Source organism: Phragmites australis, chromosome 15 (genome assembly GCF_958298935.1).
Source record: "Phragmites australis chromosome 15, lpPhrAust1.1, whole genome shotgun sequence".
Lineage (NCBI taxonomy): Eukaryota > Viridiplantae > Streptophyta > Magnoliopsida > Poales > Poaceae > Phragmites > Phragmites australis.
Window position 1 is genome coordinate 17,585,672 of NC_084935.1, and position 18,712 is coordinate 17,604,383.

Sequence of the window (18,712 nt, forward strand, 5' to 3'; positions counted from 1 at the left end):
CCCGGGGCAGCTGGTAACTGGCCGACAATCTCAATTCCACACCATGTTAATGGCCAGATTGGTGGTATGAGCTGTGTCTTTGTCGAAGGCCTGTTTGATCCCTTCGCCAAGTACTGGCACTGCGTACAACTTCGGACTATATACTCCGCATCGTTTATCACCACGGCCAAAAAAATCCTTGCGTGAATGCTTTTCCGACGAGGGCTCGAGTGCCTACACGCGAGCCAAACAATCCTCCATGTGTTTCTCTCAGCCAGTTTTGCCCTTCTACCTGGGATATACATCGCAGCATTGGTGCACGGACTCCCATCTCTTACAAGTCGTCCCCCACAATTTTGTAGTTTTTGGCTCTCTAGTCCATGCACTTCACCTCAACATTATCTTCGGGCTCATAGTAGCCATGAAGATAAGCCATTATGGGAGAGCGCCAATCTTCACTCTCAATTATAGTGACTGAGCATGCCTTCTGCGAAGAGACCTCTACAACTAGCACCTTCAACTTCTGATAGAACACATATGGCGGTATTGGCAGATTTTGTGCTGTGGCCTTTGCGAGGTCATTGGCCTCGAAGTTGTCATTTCTTGATATGCTCTTGACTATAAATCCCAGGAAGTGCTTTACCATGCTTCAAACTGCTACCATGTATTTGACAAGCTCTGGCTCTTTTGTCTGAAATATCTTGTCAATTTGGTTTGCTATTACTTTATAGTCCTTCTTTACCAATACCCTTTGGGCGCCCAAAGCCCACGCCTTGCAAAGGCAAAGGAGAACTGCTTCCTACTCTGTGACGTTGTTTGTTGATTGAAACTCTAGCCTGGCGGTGTATCTCAACTTCACTCTCGAAGACGAAGACAGTACTGCCGCCACACTAGCGCTCAAAGCCCCCTAGGCTCTATCACAATATGCGATCCAGACCAGGTCTAACGATACTTCTTCTGGAGCTTTGGCGTGCGGTCCAATCTGCCACAAACTCCGCTAATGCCTGAGACTTCATTGCTATTCTTGAAATGAAACTATCATGAATGGTGCAATCTCTGCAGCCCATTTTGCAATCCTCGCTGTAGCTTCATGATTTTCAAACATGTCACGAAGGGGTAGGGAGGAGGGCACTGTAATCTTGTGAGTTGTAAAGTAATAGCGAAGCTTCCATGATGCCATTACTAGTGCATAGGCCACCTTTTCCATTTCGGTGTAGAACCTCTTCGGGCCCGCAAAAGCCTCTGACACATAGTATACCGGAAATTGTTGCAACTTGTTATCTTCTTGCCTTTCTTGCACGAGTACGGCACTTACTGCCGAAGGGGATGCTGCTATTTATAGCAACAACTCAGCCTCGAGATCGGGGCTGGATAGGGCCATGAGCTTCGTTAGATATTTCTTAACCTCGTCGAAGGCATCCTGCTACTCCGCGCCCCATTTGAAGGGGTTATAGCCTTTTAGCGTTTTGAAGAAAGGTAGGCTTCGCTCGGCTAATTTTGTGATGAACCGGTTTAGCGCTCCAACCTGCCTGCCAGGCATTGTGCTTGTTTCCTGCTCTGCAGAGGTCTCATGTCAATTATTGCTTGAATTTTTTGGGGTTCCACCTCGATGCCCCTTTTAGAGACTAAGAAGCCCAGCAACCTTCCAGACTGCACCCCAAATGCGCATTTTTCAGTGTTCAACTTTAGGCCTGCACTTCATAAGTTTTCAAAAGTTTCCAGAAGGTCTTCGAGGTGGTGGTCCTTTCTAACGCTTTTGACCACTATGTCGTCGATGTTGCCAAGACATTTCGCCCTAGCTGTGAATTTAGCATTGTTTGTACCAACCTGGCGAAGGTGGCGCCAGCATTCCGAAGACCAAAGGCCATCCTTACAAAGAAATATATACCGAAGGAGGTTTTGAAACTTGTTTTTTCCTTGTCCTCCTTCGCCATCCAAACCTGGTGGTACCCAGAGTACGCATCCAGAAAACTTAACATCTCACAGCCAGCGGCAAAATCTATCAGCTGATCAATTCGTGGCAGTGGGAAGTCGTCCTTCGGACAAGCTCTGTTTAGTTCTGTGAAATCTACACACATTCTCCACTTGCCATTACTTTTCTTGACTAGCACCGGGTTTGCCAGCCACTCCGAATGCAATACTTCGCGCACCACGCTAGCATCAAGCAACTTCTTCACTTCAGCCTTAGCTGCTTCTTCCCTCTCTTTTGAAGCCTTCTGAAGCTTTTGCTTCTTGGGCTTCACATTTGGATCTACATTTAAAGTGTGTTGAATGATTTCTCTGCTAACTCCTTGCAAATCCTTCAAAGACCAGGCGAAGATATCTTTGTTATTACGAAGGAACATTATCAACCTTCGCTGATCTTCTTCTGTGATTTTTGCCCCGATGACGACTTTTTTGTCCGGCCTGTCTGGACACAGCGGCACTTTCTTGGTTTGCCCTTCTGGTCTAGCCTTCGCCATTTTATGTACCTTTGGTTCCTCTTTGCACTCTCCATGATCCATCGAAGGTCCAGCCACTACGTGGACATTTCACTGGCCTGGAGTATTTCCCACTTCAATCCTACGGGCCACCTGTTGATCTCCCAGTACCGTTATGACACCTCTGGGACCAGGCATCTTCATGCACAGATATGCATGGTGTGGTATTGCTCTGAATGTATTCAGGACTCCTCGTTCGAATATTGCATTATAGGGATAGTTGATATCAACCACATCGAAGGTGATATCCTCCATTCGAAAGTTTGATCCTTCGTGAAACGACACCGGGATTGCTATCTTTCCCCAAAACATTGATTGCCTTTCCCCCGAAGCCTAGTAGTGGGGACCCAGCCTGGTGAAGGTCACTTCGCTGCAAACCCTTCCTGTCAAAAGCATCGGCAAAGATGATATCTGCCGAGCTTTCGCCATCTATCAAAATTCTATGCACTTCAAAAACTGAAATGTTTGTCGTAACCACGAAGGTGTCCATGTGTGGGTAATCTAGAACCCTCATGTCCTCCTGTGAGAAGGTAATGGGCACATCGGACCACCTTGAATGAACATAAGTTGGCCCTACGCCAACGTGGTTAACCTTTCGTGCATATTCTTTTCGCTGCCTCTTCGATTCTGTTTCCTGATTAGATCCTCTAGAGATTGCCAGCACAACATTGTATCCATGGTTTACTGTGCTCACCGATTTGCTAGTCTCTAGGGGGTTTCGATCATTGGTCTTGGTGGAGGCAGAGGTAGCTCTCCTTGGAAAGCCAACTGGCCAACCGTCTGGTCTGGTTGGGCCGAAGGTACAGGAATATATTGGTGTGTCGGCGCGACCATTGGTCACCACTGGTTAGTGTACGTTGTGCTTGGGTTGTGAGTCTGATTATTTTCCCATGCTTCGCCCTGCCTAAAATGTGTGGCATGATGCACGATTCTTGCATGATCGAAGGATTGCTTTGCTAAGCTTTCTTTCATGGCCATGACCCCGTGAGCACTGCTTAGTTCTATGACCAACACCTTCACCATGTTAATTCACAGTAGAATGTAGCCAGGTCCTACGGAGGCCGTCCACCTTGATGGTGTCTTCGCTCAAGCCCTTCGCTTGGCAGCGAATGTGTACGAAGTGATGCATATAGCTCTGTAGTGTCTCTATGGGCTATTGCTTCAATGCGAAGAGGTCACTAGCGGTAACCTTGTCTGCTTGATTTCCTTGGAAATTGCTATATATGGCATTGCGCAGTTGCTCCCGTGAATAAATTGATCCTGGAGGCAACACGGAGTACTACGACGTTACTATCCCTTTAATGGCCAATACAAAGGCCTTCTCCAATGTCGTCGTCTCCTCCAACGAAGTCAACTGTCGCCTCGAAACTCATTACAAACTCTTTTGGATCTTGAAGCGCGAAGGCCACGGCTGGTTCTGCAAACCAACGGAGAGCGAAGGCCACGGCTGGTTCTGCAAACCAACGGAGAGCGATGACTCTGGATCACCCGTGCATGACTATCGCCAAAGGTCCTGCGCCGGTAGTGTTATGACTTTTGACGGAGTCATGTGGAGAGCCGTTTCATCTGTGCGATGTAGCATATCAATCTCTTCTTGCATTTTCTCCAGTGTTATTATGGCTTCTTCTAATCACCGGCGATATTCCGCGGCCTTCCGACTTGCTGCCAAGCTATCCAGCATGCACTTTTTCTGTGCAATCTGCCTCTCCAATTCTTCGGCTTCTAGCCTGGCTGTTCTTTCCTCTTCTATCTCATCTTCATCTTCATATGCTCCGAAGTTACGTTGGTCATCCCACTCTTCATCAACATGCGCTTTTCTTTGTTCTTCTGCCAAAGCCTCGAAGCGAGCGCAAACATTAGCTTCTACGCCTCGCACTGCTCCTGTTGCGTCTTCTTGGATGGCCGCTTCATGGCTGTCTCCGTTATCGCCCGAGGGCGCCACATCAACACCATCGTGTTCTTAGTGGCTGCCGCCGGCTCCACTGGTCAAAGCGTTGCTCGGACCCGGCACTGTCGAAGTGAGCGTTTTGGCCTAAGCCCCGGCTAGAGCCGAGCACTCCGGCAATGTCTCCAATGTATCGAGTGGCTTCATCTTCTTTTTAGGTGGCATGGCTTTGGTCTGTTCGATCCCCATGGATGGCGCCAACTATTGGAACCTAAATTCCTAGACAAGGAAGGCCTTTGCCTGGAGGAGAAGCTGAAGGCTTCAGAGTGTGACACGTGTTTAGAGGATGAAATAATCTTAATTCTTCTATCACCTCAATTACAGTACTAGCCTATTTATAGCCCGTACTCAACCACTCCACGCTAGTATTTACAGTTTCACCCCCCAAACTACCACATTCCCGGCATATTTGGGTGTATTATGGTACCCTCAAGGACATCTACATATTTACAACTATACCCTGAGTGGCTACGCGGGCTTTGACGCCAACCAGGCACTTTCGGCCAGTTCTAGTGTTGCACCCCGGGTCACCCCTTGGTCTCCAATCAAAGGTTTGCTAGGATCTTCGCCTATTCTGATCCCCGGCGACGCGGGTCGACCTTCGGCCTCTGACCGAAAGCCCACCAGAGCCGTCGCCTGCACTTTCTGAAACACAACTGCAATATTTATCAGTGCTCAACCACCGGCGGACTTTGACTTGTCATCCGAAGGGGTATGGGAGATCATCCCCCAACAAGTAGCGATGTAGTTACCTAGGTTCCTCCCTTGAATAACCTCTAGCAATAAAGGTAGGTTATGGTATGAGTCATTATATGTGTCAAACCTCTTCTCTAAAACCTTTTGTTTCGCTGTCCAAGCCATGTCGTTTGAAATCTCGTACCCAAATCTTTTATCAATGCATGCATAATTCCAAACGAGGACATATTGATCTTCTTCACAATCTCTGGGTACATCTCTTTTGCCGCAAAATCAGCTGTCATGTTCCTGTGCGTGTGCAATAGTCAGCTCAAGTTGCAAGTATGCAGCTCAATAATGGACGCTACCCATATAATTTCAAATTGTGGCAAGAAGCCATGGACTCGCCATGTGCAACCTTCAGCTAAACATTTCACGTCGTATGCCTGAGGATTGGAAATAACTACGTTGAACTCCCTCTTCTCCGAGAAACATCATCTCTTCACTGTATGCTATAGATGAACCTTGTCACAAAACATCTGCCCTTTGGTCACCACGATGAAATCATACTGCCATAAAGACTCGTGTCCAAAGTTCACCGTCAAATTTTCCAATGCAAAATTCGTCTATTCCTCCAGAATTCCAGCAGCTGAGTCTAAAAATGTGCGTAACTCGTCGTCATTTGCCTCCATTTGGCCCACAAGTGCCTTGTCCTGCTCCCCATGATCAGCAAGCATCACAATCTAATTATCTTCCACGCTATTACGTTCTTCTCTTGTTGTCTCTACCTTAACCGGTGCACTAGTCCGTAAGGAAACCTCTGGAACCACACTATCCTACTCCTCCTCATCGACAACATTTTTGCCAATAGCTTCTACGGTGCTAGGATCGGCTACTGTCGAACCAAGATCGCTCACTTCTACAAGAATGCAGTGGGAAAAAAACCCCTGTCTCAATTCCAATAACACAAATTACTGCCGTTGCTTGGAACATGTAAGCTCCTTGAGCTCCCGCTGCCACCCAATTTTGTGACGTCTAGGAACCAGAACCTTCACCGTCAGCCGCTGATGTGCTAGACTAAATTGCAGCAGATTATATAACCAACAAAACACTTGGGCTCGCCTCATCTCTCCGCAACTATTCAATTCTGTGTCCACATACTGGAAGATACTCATAATACATGACATATCCAAGGCCAAAAAAACCCTAAGTCACAATACGATCGACATCCCTTATTCAACAGCCATACTATACTCTATCAATTTAAATAGTTGTAATGAGCATAAAACATCTATAACAACAAAATCTATCTAACCTCAACAATTGTATTATGTTGACACTATACCATTCTAAATGTAATGGTGCAAAAAAAAAACTACATTTCTATTATACATATCCTATAGCTGTGGAATTGTCTGCCTAACTACACTACTGTTCTAACTATTGAAAAATTCCAAACTATGTATACTCTATGCTAAATTATAAATATTCTAGATTCACAATCTACTTCAAACTATTATAATAAAAATTGTATACCTAACTACAGTAATGTTCTAATTATTGAAACATTCCAAACTAGGTATATTCTATGCTAAACTATCTATTCTACTCTTATCTAAATTTTCCTACTCTAAATTTTAAATTAATCTAATTTTTTCCTACCATTCTAAATACAATACTGTAAAAATCTACAACAATTCAATTGCACATTTCCTACATTGATGGAAAATGTGTACATCTAATCATATCAAAATTCCCAAGAACATTCAATAATCTATTTTAACTCTAAATTACCAAAATATTCAAACCTTTCCAACTATTCTACATTTTTGAACTAATTACACTATATTTTCTATATATAGCTGATTTTTTATCCATGCCTATTCTATTCTAAATTACATATCCTTATTTTTCTAAATAATCTACTCTACTCTACATTTCTTTAATACTTTCTAACTATTTTCCTACTGCTTTTCTAAGTATTTCTAATTTTTCTAACTATTCCTAATTTCTTGCTATTTTCCTATGGTTTTTCTAATACTTCTAATTTTTCTAACTATTTCATATTGTTTTTTAATTTGTCTAACTATTCATATTTCCTAACACTACCTATCGCTGCTTACCCATGCGTCACCGCCCGCCTCCGCTGTGCCTGCCTCTGTTTTCAATGGGTCACACATGGAAGAGGAATCAGCGGTCGGGGAATAAATATAGGGTTATCGGCACTTCGCGTGCCGATAGCACTAACGTGGCACCTATTAGTACTTCGTGTGCAATCAGACCCCCTTGGTCCATCAAAAGGTTATATGTGGCATCCCCATTTTGCCGAACCTTTCACCTGTTGGCACTTCACATGCCGATAAGTCTCTAGACCCATTACCATGGAGGATATTGACATATGAAATGTCAATAGATCAATAGTCGGCGCTACGTATGTCGACAATACCTATTCTTGAAATTTTATGAATTTAGATATTATTTTTTAATTTTTCAATAAAATAATATTATTAAAAGAATTTAAATTGTAAGGGACTAACGAACGGCAGAGACGTACATGATAGGCCTTTCACTGTATAGTTGATGTTTTTATCTCTCTGGCACATCACCTCCAAGCTATATTTGTGTTTTGGTCGCAGTATGCGGCATCAGAGCCTACTGTAGCGTGGGACCTACGAGCAATAAAAAATTCCCAACCACTTCGTCCCATTCCTTCGTTGTCGCAGCAATAAAAAATCATACTACATCGGCGGTGCCTACTGTGCTGGAACTTGCCGGCAACAAAATAATTTTTTATTAAATTGGCATCACATAGTGTTTGATTTATGGAAGGTGATAGGATGAATCGGATATATGGTGTCTTTTAGCTATTTAGATAAAGAGTAACGGGGTAGAATGGGTGAGAATAAAAAATATTTTTTAAAGATTTAAGATAGAACTGTCTAAAAACGATAGAATATAACCGCCTCACTTCAAACATGTCACTGAAAGTGGACCTAAGATATTAAAATAGACTCGTTTTATCCTATCTACTAAATAAACATCTATATATAAATAAAATAATCCTATTTTAAATATATGAATAAATCATTTCATCCCATCTCACTTTCAAACCAAACATTATCTTAGTTGTCCGGCTCCAATAATTTTGAGTTCAAAGATAACAATATGAGAAGGGTGCTGGAACCCTCGCTCTCCTCTTCAGCATCACGCTAAGCCAACACTATTGAGGGCCTAAAGTGCTGTGTCTGCGGCACCTCTGTTCTACGTTTGTACTCTTATCTAGTCCAGTCTAGCCTCCTTATTACAGTAAGATATTTTCTTAGACTAAGATTATTTCTAATTGATTTTCGTCAGGTTCAAAAAAATTTATGAAGGGATTTTCATTTTTTTTATCGTTTCGATGATTTTCTCTTATAAATTTTATTATGAAAGGATTCTAAGGTCATTTTTTTAAATACGGAATTCTTTTTTTTTATAAATTATTTTGAAAAAAATTATTATAGATAAGAGAAAATAAAAGTAACAAGAATGACGAGAGAAAATCAATAAGGAAGCAAAACGTGATGTAAGACCGAACCCAACGGGTTCCCGTCCCGGGCCGCATTCCCTTCGCGATGGGAAAACGCTCGAGACGGGAATGGGCGAGCACGCCCAATCGATTCCCCTCCCGGCGCGGCGTGGGACGAGAAAGGAGAGAGGTTCCCTCGGCCGTGGGAACCTCTCTCCGTTCCCTTCGCGCAGACGGAGAGCGGCCAGCGGTCCGACAGTTGGCGTCGCGCGTTGGTGCGGAAGCCGTGGAGAGGCGAAGCGGAGGCGGCACGAGCCGGGAGGACGGAGGCGCAAGGGTCGGCGGGCCGGCGACTCGGGCGACGGGGGCAGGTCGACCGCGCGGGGACGGGAGCGGCGACGTCGGCGGAGGCGGCCAGGCGGCGCAGCGTCGAATCGACGGCACGTATGCCCATAATAGCTTGGCCGTATATGAGTGGTAGATCCGGGGAAGGGTAGGGGGGTCGGAAGGGTCGGGAGTGTCGTCGGTCCTTGCGCGGCGGGGGAAGGAGGAAGGGGGGGGGAGGCGGCGCCTTCGGCACATGGAGCGATGGTTGGACAGGGGGGAACGGCGGTGGTGGGCGATTGCTTCGTTGTCGGACAAGGGGGTAGCTCGGACGGGGTGGGTGATGGAGGCATCGCAGGGGGTGCTTAGGCCCTGTGCTGCGCACATTGGTGGCGATGGCGGTGGGAGGGCGGAATACTTCCGTACTGGGGCGGGGGGAACTTACGATGCCGACGGTGAAGGGGAGTCATCGGCCTCATGGGATTGTCATGGTGAACTATGTAGATGGACGCGGCGGCGCTGTCGAAGCTTGTGTTGTTGATGCAAGACCAAATCCAGGATGCGGCTGACGCGTTGAAGAAGGTAGCATCCGACAACATGAGCCCTGAGAGCACACCAGCGGCTGTCGATCTGAACATGGCGCTTTTGCAAGTCGATGCAATTGCCGCTGATTTGGGTCAGCTAGTCTTCCAGGTGGAGGATGCCATGCGCCGGTGTTCTCTGTCCGTGCGTACCGAGGAGGAGGACAGGAGTAGCGTTGGGGAGGAAGGAGAGGCATGGGCTTCCTTGAACCTCGCCGGCGATGACTCGGACCAATCTGAAGGGAGCTCCGATGAGGTGCTATGCTCCAGTAGTGAAGATTGCGGTTCGGTTGAGTCCGATAGGTCCTGGTGGCTGTAATCTGGCTGCCGGTTAGGATAGATGGGTGTCTTTCGTTGTTGTGGTGTTCTGCGATGAGCGTCTGGTGCCAGTACTTTGGTTGGTAGCCCTACAAAGCTTGTTTGATGCCGGCTTAACCTGTGTGATGAACTGAACCGCTATCAGCAATATTGTCCCCACTGTGTAATGTATCAGTATTGCAATAATAATGTTCTTCGCATGTTAATTTCTTCTACTGGTCCATGGATACTACATCACTTTGTTTCTGAGGACATGCCCTCTATGTTTGTGTTATGTTTCATGAAGAACAAACAATAGCCGACTGCAGGTAGCCTTTAGTGGCTATAGTGTGGTATTTTTGTAGCTTGGTCATGCAGGTCATGCAGGTGTGCAACCTTGATTAGGTACATTTGCTAGATGCATCGGTTAAAGCTGTTATATTTTGGTAATATGCCATAGGTGTTTCAGTAATGCAGGTGTGCAACAAAAATTGGCATGATTAGGTAGTAGTGTTTCAGTAATAGGCCATAGGTGTTGGAAAGGTCATGAATTGAGTACATTCTGGTGCTTCAAGTATTGATGTACTATGGTTAATGTTCAGCAATGTTCGGTTTGCTATTTTTGAGTGACAGGGCTACTACCAATGGGACTGTACTATGCTTAATGTTTAGCAATGTTTAGCAATGTTCTGCTTATTCATAAATAGCTGCTTGTTGCTGTATGAAGTGTGATCTATATCATAGATACTGAATCTTACCTTATTTCAAGGGGCCGAATGGATCCTTTTTACGAGAGCATCCTGCAGGACGATTTCGACCGTATGACTTGGGGGGGGGGGGGGTGAAGACATGGGTACCCAGGGGGGTCAACCGACATTGCACAAGTGGAGATGTCGCAGTTCTCGCAGCCTGCTGGTCTTGGAGGGCAGTCGGAGTTAGGCCAGTTTAATCTCGGGAGCGAGGAAAAGGGCAGGAAGAAGGTCACCTCGAGGAAGAAGAAGAAGGTGGATGCGAAAACTGATAGGACAAAATTGACAGACGAGGAAGATGAGTTGTTGGTGTCGGCGTGGCTTAACGTGAGCCAAGATCCGGTTGTGGGCACGGATCAGTCAAGGGAGACATATTGGGGTCGTATCGCGAAGTACTTCAACACTTACAAAAAAGAAAGCATGATGCCGAGGACCGAGAAAGCGCTCATAAATCATATGAAGCTCATCACGGATGCGGTCACTAAATTTACGGTGCATTACAGGAGGGTGGAGCAGCTGAACCCGAGTGGCATGAACGAACGTGACAAGGTAACTTTTCATTTCGGTTAAATTGTCCATGCATGTATAGGCAAATATGACTTATATTTACATGCTTTGCAGATGGCTCGAGCGTGCTCCGCATATAAAGCAATCGAGGGCAAACCATTCGCGTACACACACTGTTGGGTGCTGCTGGCCGAGCACCCAAAGTGGCATGCTCACGAAACGGCAAAGGCGCAGAAGGTCTTGGATCTTGCGGAAGCACAGTGCAGCCAAGCTGCAGGCAACGACGTCCCAAATGATGCGGCTTCCAACGCGTCGACGGACCTTCCCCGACCTATTGGCCGTGACCAAGCCAAAGCTTCCTGAGCCCGCAAGTCACCGTCTCAGTCTTCAGTTCCTACTGTGTCCGGAGGAGCATATGAAAGACAATTGCAGGACATCAGTGAAACAAAGAAAGTTATGGTGGAGCTTAAGAAGGAGCAGCTGGAGGTGATGCGGCTCCAAGCCACTGTCCGAATGAATGACCAAGATGAAAGAATTATGAAGGTTGATTTGGACACCGTTTCAGGACCCCTGCGCGAGTATTATAGGAAGCGCCAGGAAGACATAATGGCGCGGTGGAAGCTCCTGGAGAACCGAGAGTAGCTCCGGTAGTGAACTAGTCAAGCATTTGTTATTTCGACTGTAATATGGATGGACATGTGTGTGTGATGCTACTGTACAACGTTTGGAACATTTACCTTTGGTTTGCAATATTTGTCACATTCAAGAACTTTCATTGAGGACTGCAATAGTGGTTCATGTATTGATTCGTAGTAGTAGCATTACAAACCAAAGTACATGCCAAAGCCGACCCTACTGGAAACATCAAACCAAAGTACATGCGAAACGGTGACCCTATTGGGAACATAAAACCAAACTACATGCTTGAAACTAGCTTATGGAATACATAATTTCTGAATTCTACTGTGCTCCATGAATACTCCAAAGGTGCTCCACAAGGTCAGCACGCAATTGGCGGTGCACTGCACGGTTGCGGATAGCTTGAGTTGTTTCGACATAATGCAGGACACCTTCGTCACCACTTCGATGGACTTGAGTTGGTTCCCCCATGAAGTCGAACACCTGCACTGGGGAAGCGGTACCACGCTCGTCCTCAATTATCATGTTGTGCATAATAACGCAGGCGGTCATGATATTGTGCAATGTAGACTGATCCCATACTCTAGCCGGTCCGCGAACAATAGCAAACCTAGCTTGCAACACACCAAATGCACGTTCGACATCCTTGCGGAGAGCAACTTGCATCGCGGAGAAATGGATGCTCTTGTTGCCTCGTGGAGCAGGAATTGCCTTCACTATGGTCGCCCATTCGGGGTATATGCCATCGCCGAGGTAGTATCCCATGTCGTACCTGTTACCATTTATGATGTACGACACAGGTGGGGCACTCCCATCGATAAGCCTAGTAAATAAGTTAGAGCGGTGCAATACGTTTATATCGTTAAGACTCCCAGGCATGCCAAAAAAAGCATGCCAAATCCATAAGTCATACGACGCAACCGCCTCCAAAACTATAGAAGGCTTGCGAGTATGGCCTGTGTACGCGCCATGCCACGCTTTTGGACAGTTCTTCCATACCCAATGCATGCAATCGATGCTCCCGAGCATCCCGAGAAACCCACGGCGCTCGCCTTCTGCCAGGAGACGGGCGGTGTCAGTTTCGTTGGGAGCCCGGAGATATTCTTCTCCGAACACCTCCACAATAGCTTGCACATATTTCCGTAATGCCATCATCGCCGTGCTCACCCCTATCCGCACGTACTCGTCAACTGCATCGGAACTGACTCCGTATGCTAGTTGCCGTATGGCCGCTGTCATTTTTTGCAAGGGGCTAAGCCCGAGCTTCCCCGTTGCATCCCTTCTCTGGCTGAACCAGGTGTCATGCTCCTCCACAGCGGCCGCAATACGCAAGAACAACCGCCGCGACATACGAAACCTGGGTGCGTGAATATACATGACTCAGTGTACACAAGGAAGGTTACGGCTTCCATTACAAAATCGAACTTACCTCCGATGAAACAGGATATCGCCGTACACAGGGTTGTCGGCGAAGTAGTCGTTGTACAGCCTAGCAGCACCTTCGCAGTGTGCCGGTCTATAACCGCATGGCCGGGCATCGACCCACGCTACCTGCTACGACGCGCAGCTCCTGCTTCTTCCTCCTCGATGGCAATCAGTACAAGCAGCTCGTCCTCTTCGTCACTCGAATCTGAGGAGAACATCATCATTTCCTCCGAATCTGAGGAGTTCATCTTGTATTTGGAAAACGAGGAACTAGTGTGAGTCCGCTATGAGCATGCCGGCCCTTTTGTAGTGGTACAAATCTTCCCTGCGAAGCCACACTTCAGTAGTTTCCATTGCAAGCCGCTTGAAAAGTCCAACGTTTTCTTCCACCACAAGCCGTCTACCTAGTCAACACTCTAATCCCGTACTGCATACGCCGTATAAACGCATTCATCGTAAATATACGGATTCAGTACCAAATATATTAAAATATTAAAAGTCTGTTAGGGAAGGGAATGGGGAAAGGAATGTTGTTGGAGTGCAGAATCCTGAAGGGAATGAATCTGAGAAGGGAATCCTGCTGGGAAAGGATTTTGGAGTGGGAAGGGAAGAAAACGGTTAGGGTTGGTCTAAGGGCAGCTTTGATGCAGACTTGCAGACGGTTGGTGGATATAGATGCTTTATTGCTCTCCTTTCCTCTTCTTCTCCCTCTCTCAGAGTGTAGATCAGAGACGAGCTCGATCGATCCATCCATCCGAACCCTAAGCGGCTGCAATTGCTACTATTGCTTCAGTACTGCGAGTAGGATCGGAGTGTGCGATGATGAGGATGACGGCAGGGCCTCGTCGCCTCCTCCAGGGATTCGGCTTGTTCTGCCGCCTCTGCTCTTGTTGCTTCTTCTTCCTGGTCATCATCGCCGTCACCCAGCACCAGCACCACCTCGCCTTCGCCTCCTCCGGCACCAGCTCCACGCGGGTGGTCACCAGCCTCCCTGGCTTCCACGGCTGCCTCCCCTTCCACCTCCAAACCGGGTGGGTCCCTCCAAATCTTCTTCTCGACCCCAACTGTTGCTCTTGTTGTTATGGATTCAATTGGATGATTCCTGCTGCGCTGAAACTGAGATAAATCGAAACTGAATGGGACAAGGTACGTGGTGGTGGACGAGGACAACGACGCCGAGCTATTCTACTACTTCGTCGAGTCCGAGTCCGGCGCCGCAGACGCCCCTTTCCTCCTCTGGCTCACCGGCGGCGACCGCTGCTCCGTCTTCAGCGGCCTCGCCTACGAGATCGGTACGCTGCTGCACGCGAACCTGTGTGCCATCCATGAATCACCTTGATGAATCTTAATTACCTTCAACATATTACATGATGACCATGTGTGCGCAGGTCCGATCAGATTCGTCCTAGAGCCCTACAATGGCACCTTGCCGCGCCTACAATATAACCCCAACTCGTGGACAAAGGTCTCGTCCTTCTACCTCATCTCTCTTCTTCGCAGTCCTATCGATCATAGTACCTCTTAGTTACCTACAAGCTAAAAAAAAATATATGATTAGCTGTGCTCTCCTTTTCCCTTCCGGAGTCTATCATTTGGCGCACCCTCTGTTCTTTTCTGTTTGGAGTTCTAGAGTGGTGCTGTCAAACTTTCATTTGACGTTTATGACTTTTCACAGCCTCACCTAAATATTGTAGAGTGTTGCAGTGCCATCAAAACTCTGATTGGGAAGGCATACAAACACAGTAAGTTTTGACTAAATAGGTTGGTAGAGTTTTTTATGATGTAGCATTTCTTAGATCTCCTTTTATATCCAGCTTTACAAATTTAAGATCTTGGACCCCACAGAGGTTTCCTAAAAACCTGAAACGGCAGTAAGAAATGGCATTCTCAGGACCCACAGCCCAACCATTCACCTTAGTGCTAGGATTGCTGCATGTTATTTCAGAGTTAACGGTTGCAACACCTATTTGAATTCCAAAGTATTTATCTGGTTCAAAGTCTCATCAGCGGTGGCCAGTATCAGGTTACCGCGCTTTCCCTGTTAGTGTTACATATGTATTCAGCTTCAGTTCTAACGGAGTTGTACCAATTGATGGTCAGAACACTCAATCTGCACGCAGGTGTCACATATTCTCTTTGTTGATTCGCCGGTTGGGGCTGGATTTTCCTTTTCCAGAAAACCCAAAGGCTACAATGTTGCAGACATCTCGTCGTCACTGCAGCTGCATGAGTTTCTCTCCAAGGTACCACCATGCAACCCCTGCTTGCTTATCTCTAATTCTACTAGTGCATGTATCCTGGCGTGACCCATATACGCACACTAATTATGCCTGTGCTGTATATTTGTTCGATCGATGTCCAGTGGTTCAACGACCACCCCGAATACCTTGCAAGTCCTTTCTACATCGGTGGAGATTCCTATGCTGGAAAAATAGTACCGTTCCTTGCGCAGATGATTTCAGAAGGTATTGATTGTGACTGTTTGCTGTATATGACGGACGATTCAGTCTGCAGTTGTTCATACAACAGCAGCTGATACAGTTCTCTGATTGAATTCATGTACTGATCAGCTACTTGTGCTAGATCCTCTTCAGGTATTGAAGCAGGAAGGAGGCCCCTCCTTAATCTCAAGGTATCCATAATTTTTCCAAAAACGAAGAGGCTACCTCTGCTGAATATCTATGTATCCCTGAGGGCATGAGTATTGGCAACCGCTCAAGAAAATTACCATTTGTTTAGTAATGCTGCTCATTGAAACGGCCTCATATATACCTGTTCATTTTGTCTCCTCTTAGGGCTATCTAATAGGTAACCCGGTCACAGGCGAAAGTGTTGATTTTAGCTCTAGAGTTCCTTATGCTCACGGAGTTGGTATAATATCAGATCAATTATATGAGGTAATTAATTAAGCTCATCTAGTTCTGCAATGTCCATCTGCGTACACTTTTTTCGGAGTTTAATTGGTGTGCCATTCTGACTATGCAACTAATGCGATGTTCTTTTGTATGTAGACAATATTGGGGCATTGCCAAGGAGAAGACTACACCAATCCCGCAACCACTCTGTGTGTTCAGGCTCTGGCTACTTTCAATAATGTAAGAACTAAGAACACTTCTTTTAAATGTATGATTAATACATGCAGAATTATGTGAGATGTCGAGTCATGTATATGCTTCAATTAATTTGGTTGCCGATGGCGCCATATTACTTACTAACTGACGGAGAATAACACTGTCTGAGTGCAGCTCATCTCCGAAGTTGATCCTGCACAAATTCTGCTGGACAAGTGCGTTTACGCGTCTCCTGTGACAAATGCAAACTGCAGGACGGACGGCACTGCTGGTAGGAAGATCCTGAAAGAGGAGATCGGAGTGGGGCAGCTAAATCATCCGCCAGCTCGTCCTCCATTTGGTTGCCTTGTAAGTCAACATCTATAAAAACACACCTCTGATCAGTATTGCAGTAAAGGACATGCATTTCTATTATCCGAGCATTCATTGTATCTGCCTTGTATGTGTGTTGCGCGCATATGCAGACTTACGGCTACTACTTGTCGTATTTCTGGGCGAATGATAGACGCACCCGCGATGCCCTTGGGATCAAGAAGGTGAGGTACCTTAGCTAGTAAATCCCATTCGAGGTGGCATTCCCATCGGCTTCATTTCTATGTTCTACAACAATAAGATTTGAGTCAAGTCGAACCATTCTGATCAGGGAAGCATGGAAGAGTGGGTGAGATGCCACGATGGAGACCTGCCTTACACGAAGGACCTCAGGAGCAGCATCAAGTACCACCGGAACCTCACGTCCAGAGGTTACCGCGCTCTGGTATACAGGTAGCTTTAATTTTACCCCACCCGTTGGATTAAGGAATGGGTTGTCTGCAGTGTTACCTGGATACCTGTGTTCAAATTTCTTTGCCGAATCGGACACCTAAATCCGAGCCGGATTCCGACACCCGTGTCGGATTCCAAGTTGTATTTCACGTGTTCAAATTTTCTTTACCAAATCGGACACCTGAGTCGGAGTCGGATTACAACACCTGTGTCTGTGTCCAAGTAACACTGGTTGTCTGATATACTGTCTCGTGTGGCATGACATGAGAACCATGGTTGCAGCGGCGACCATGACTTGCTGGTGCCACACCTGGGCACGCAGGCGTGGGTGAGGTCGCTCAACTTCTCTGTCACCGATGACTGGAGGGCATGGTTTCTCGGTGGGCAATCAGCCGGGTACGTCTCTCCCCGGCAGGCCACCTGCCTCTTCTCTTCTTTTGGTTATTTATTAAGACATCAATCTTAACTGATAGTTGTCTCTTCTACCATTTAACACTTCAGTGACAGTTCTTTTTCTTATGTTTCTGTTCTCTGCGGATGTTTCATTGGTTCGTTCCTTCCTTCACTTTGCAGATTCACAATAAGTTACTCAAACAACATGACATTCGCGACAATCAAGGTACGTGGAGCGTGCACACAGTCGATCAATTCATTGTGTCTTTGTATTCATCAGAGAGGTTATTACTAACTGTTGCATTGGCACGAACGGAATGGATTGGATTGGGATTGCAGGGTGGTGGGCACACGGCGCCTCAGTACGAACCGGGGAGGTGCTTGGCCATGTTCAGCCGCTGGATGCTCAATCAGCCACTCTAATAATCCATGCCTCCTGGACCCAACATCCAGGGGAGTACAGTTGATGGACAGGGAAGGAAGGAGCATAGTAGATGATGATGATTATTAAGCATCAGTGACGAATGAATAATCCGCATCGGTGTTCAAATGTAGTACACGTCAGAGCATTTCAATGGAGATTTAAAAATTGAAGTACACGTCGGATGGTCCGGCGTTGGACATCGGTGAACCCCGTAGCTTTTATTGCAGAGATATTGTAAACTGGCTTTGGTAAACTTGTATACGCCAGATGGTCTAATGTTGGAAATATGTATGTCGGATGCTTCGCCGGAGTAATTTTCTCAGAGAGGGTGCAAAATGGGTTTCGATAAGAATGAATACTCCGAATGGTTTGACGGTAGGCATAATTACATGCCGAACTATTTCTTGTAGAGAGGATTTCAGGTGGCCTGATCTGCTAAATTGAACATAACGCTAAAAGGGAGTGAACACCGGATCATTCGGCATTCATGTTTTTTCAGAGATGTGGCATTTCTATAGGGATATTTGATTTCAATTAACTTGTGATGAAGTTAAATGGTGTTGAAAGTATGTATTTGCTTGTCTCATGATGTGTAGGTGGTGGATGTAACTTGGTGGTCGATAATGAGAAGATCGTGGCTAAGTGTAAGACCCTGATTTTCAGATTTCTCAATTTTTTAAATTTTTTCAAGATTATTGAATAGCTTCACATGTAGAATAGGTTTAAAACCTATTTTCTTAATCAATCAATCAATATAGGTTATTATTTCTTATGCATTGCATGCTGAGTTTTGCTAGGAGCCATGTAAATGATTAGAGTTCTTTTTCTTTTCTTTCTCTTTGGTGTTTTGAGTGAAAAATATTTTGAAAAGGTTTTTACAAAACTCAATAGTGAATAAGCTAAGGATCTTAATAGTTGAAATTCAAAATCTTTGAATTCATCATCTATTC

General features: G+C 46.0%; 3 protein-coding genes across 7 annotated transcripts in view; 2 read left to right on the plus strand and 1 right to left on the minus strand.

The window, feature by feature from the left end:
• Positions 1–10,679: 10,679 nt before the first annotated feature.
• LOC133892173 (glutathione S-transferase T3-like) lies at positions 10,680–11,687 on the plus strand. The gene is made up of 3 exons (XM_062332889.1): positions 10,680–11,087; positions 11,160–11,282; positions 11,430–11,687. Exons 1-3 carry the CDS (start codon positions 10,680–10,682, stop codon positions 11,685–11,687), a joined length of 789 nt encoding a protein of 262 aa, XP_062188873.1.
• Positions 11,688–11,729: 42 nt separating this feature from the next.
• Positions 11,730–12,711, minus strand: LOC133893333 (uncharacterized). Its single transcript, XM_062334330.1, has one exon. It carries the CDS (start codon positions 12,690–12,692, stop codon positions 12,006–12,008), a length of 687 nt encoding a protein of 228 aa, XP_062190314.1. The 5' UTR covers positions 12,693–12,711; the 3' UTR covers positions 11,730–12,005.
• A 1,040-nt stretch (positions 12,712–13,751) lies between these two features.
• LOC133892444 (serine carboxypeptidase-like 7) overlaps positions 13,752–18,712 on the plus strand; it is a 29,243-nt gene continuing 24,282 nt past the window's right edge. For 2 of the 5 annotated variants that reach the window (XM_062333220.1, XM_062333222.1), the window contains exons 1-10: positions 13,752–14,140; positions 14,256–14,401; positions 14,498–14,574; positions 15,230–15,352; positions 15,472–15,574; positions 15,704–15,741; positions 15,905–16,006; positions 16,121–16,204; positions 16,355–16,528; positions 18,359–18,406. In XM_062333220.1, the coding sequence (XP_062189204.1) occupies positions 13,929–14,140; positions 14,256–14,401; positions 14,498–14,574; positions 15,230–15,352; positions 15,472–15,574; positions 15,704–15,741; positions 15,905–16,006; positions 16,121–16,204; positions 16,355–16,528; positions 18,359–18,406 (1,107 nt within the window). In that variant the 5' untranslated portion in view covers positions 13,752–13,928. Of the gene's footprint in view, positions 14,141–14,255; positions 14,402–14,497; positions 14,575–15,229; positions 15,353–15,471; positions 15,575–15,703; positions 15,742–15,904; positions 16,007–16,120; positions 16,205–16,354; positions 16,529–16,644; positions 16,717–16,823; positions 16,946–17,227; positions 17,342–17,518; positions 17,565–17,677; positions 18,338–18,358; positions 18,407–18,712 lie in introns of those variants that run through there. The other 3 variants (XM_062333217.1, XM_062333218.1, XM_062333219.1) reach the window with 3 other exon arrangements.

Bases quoted from the DNA above. Each gene is read 5' to 3' on its own strand.
- LOC133892173 (XM_062332889.1), top strand. From the start codon at position 10,680: ATGTCGCAGTTCTCGCAGCCTGCTGGTCTTGGAGGGCAGTCGGAGTTA. The intron at 11,088-11,159 runs GTAACTTTTCAT...CATGCTTTGCAG, and splicing joins GCATGAACGAACGTGACAAG to ATGGCTCGAGCGTGCTCCGC. The intron at 11,283-11,429 runs GTCTTGGATCTT...TCACCGTCTCAG, and splicing joins AAACGGCAAAGGCGCAGAAG to TCTTCAGTTCCTACTGTGTC.
- LOC133893333 (XM_062334330.1), bottom strand. From the start codon at position 12,692: ATGCATTGGGTATGGAAGAACTGTCCAAAAGCGTGGCATGGCGCGTAC.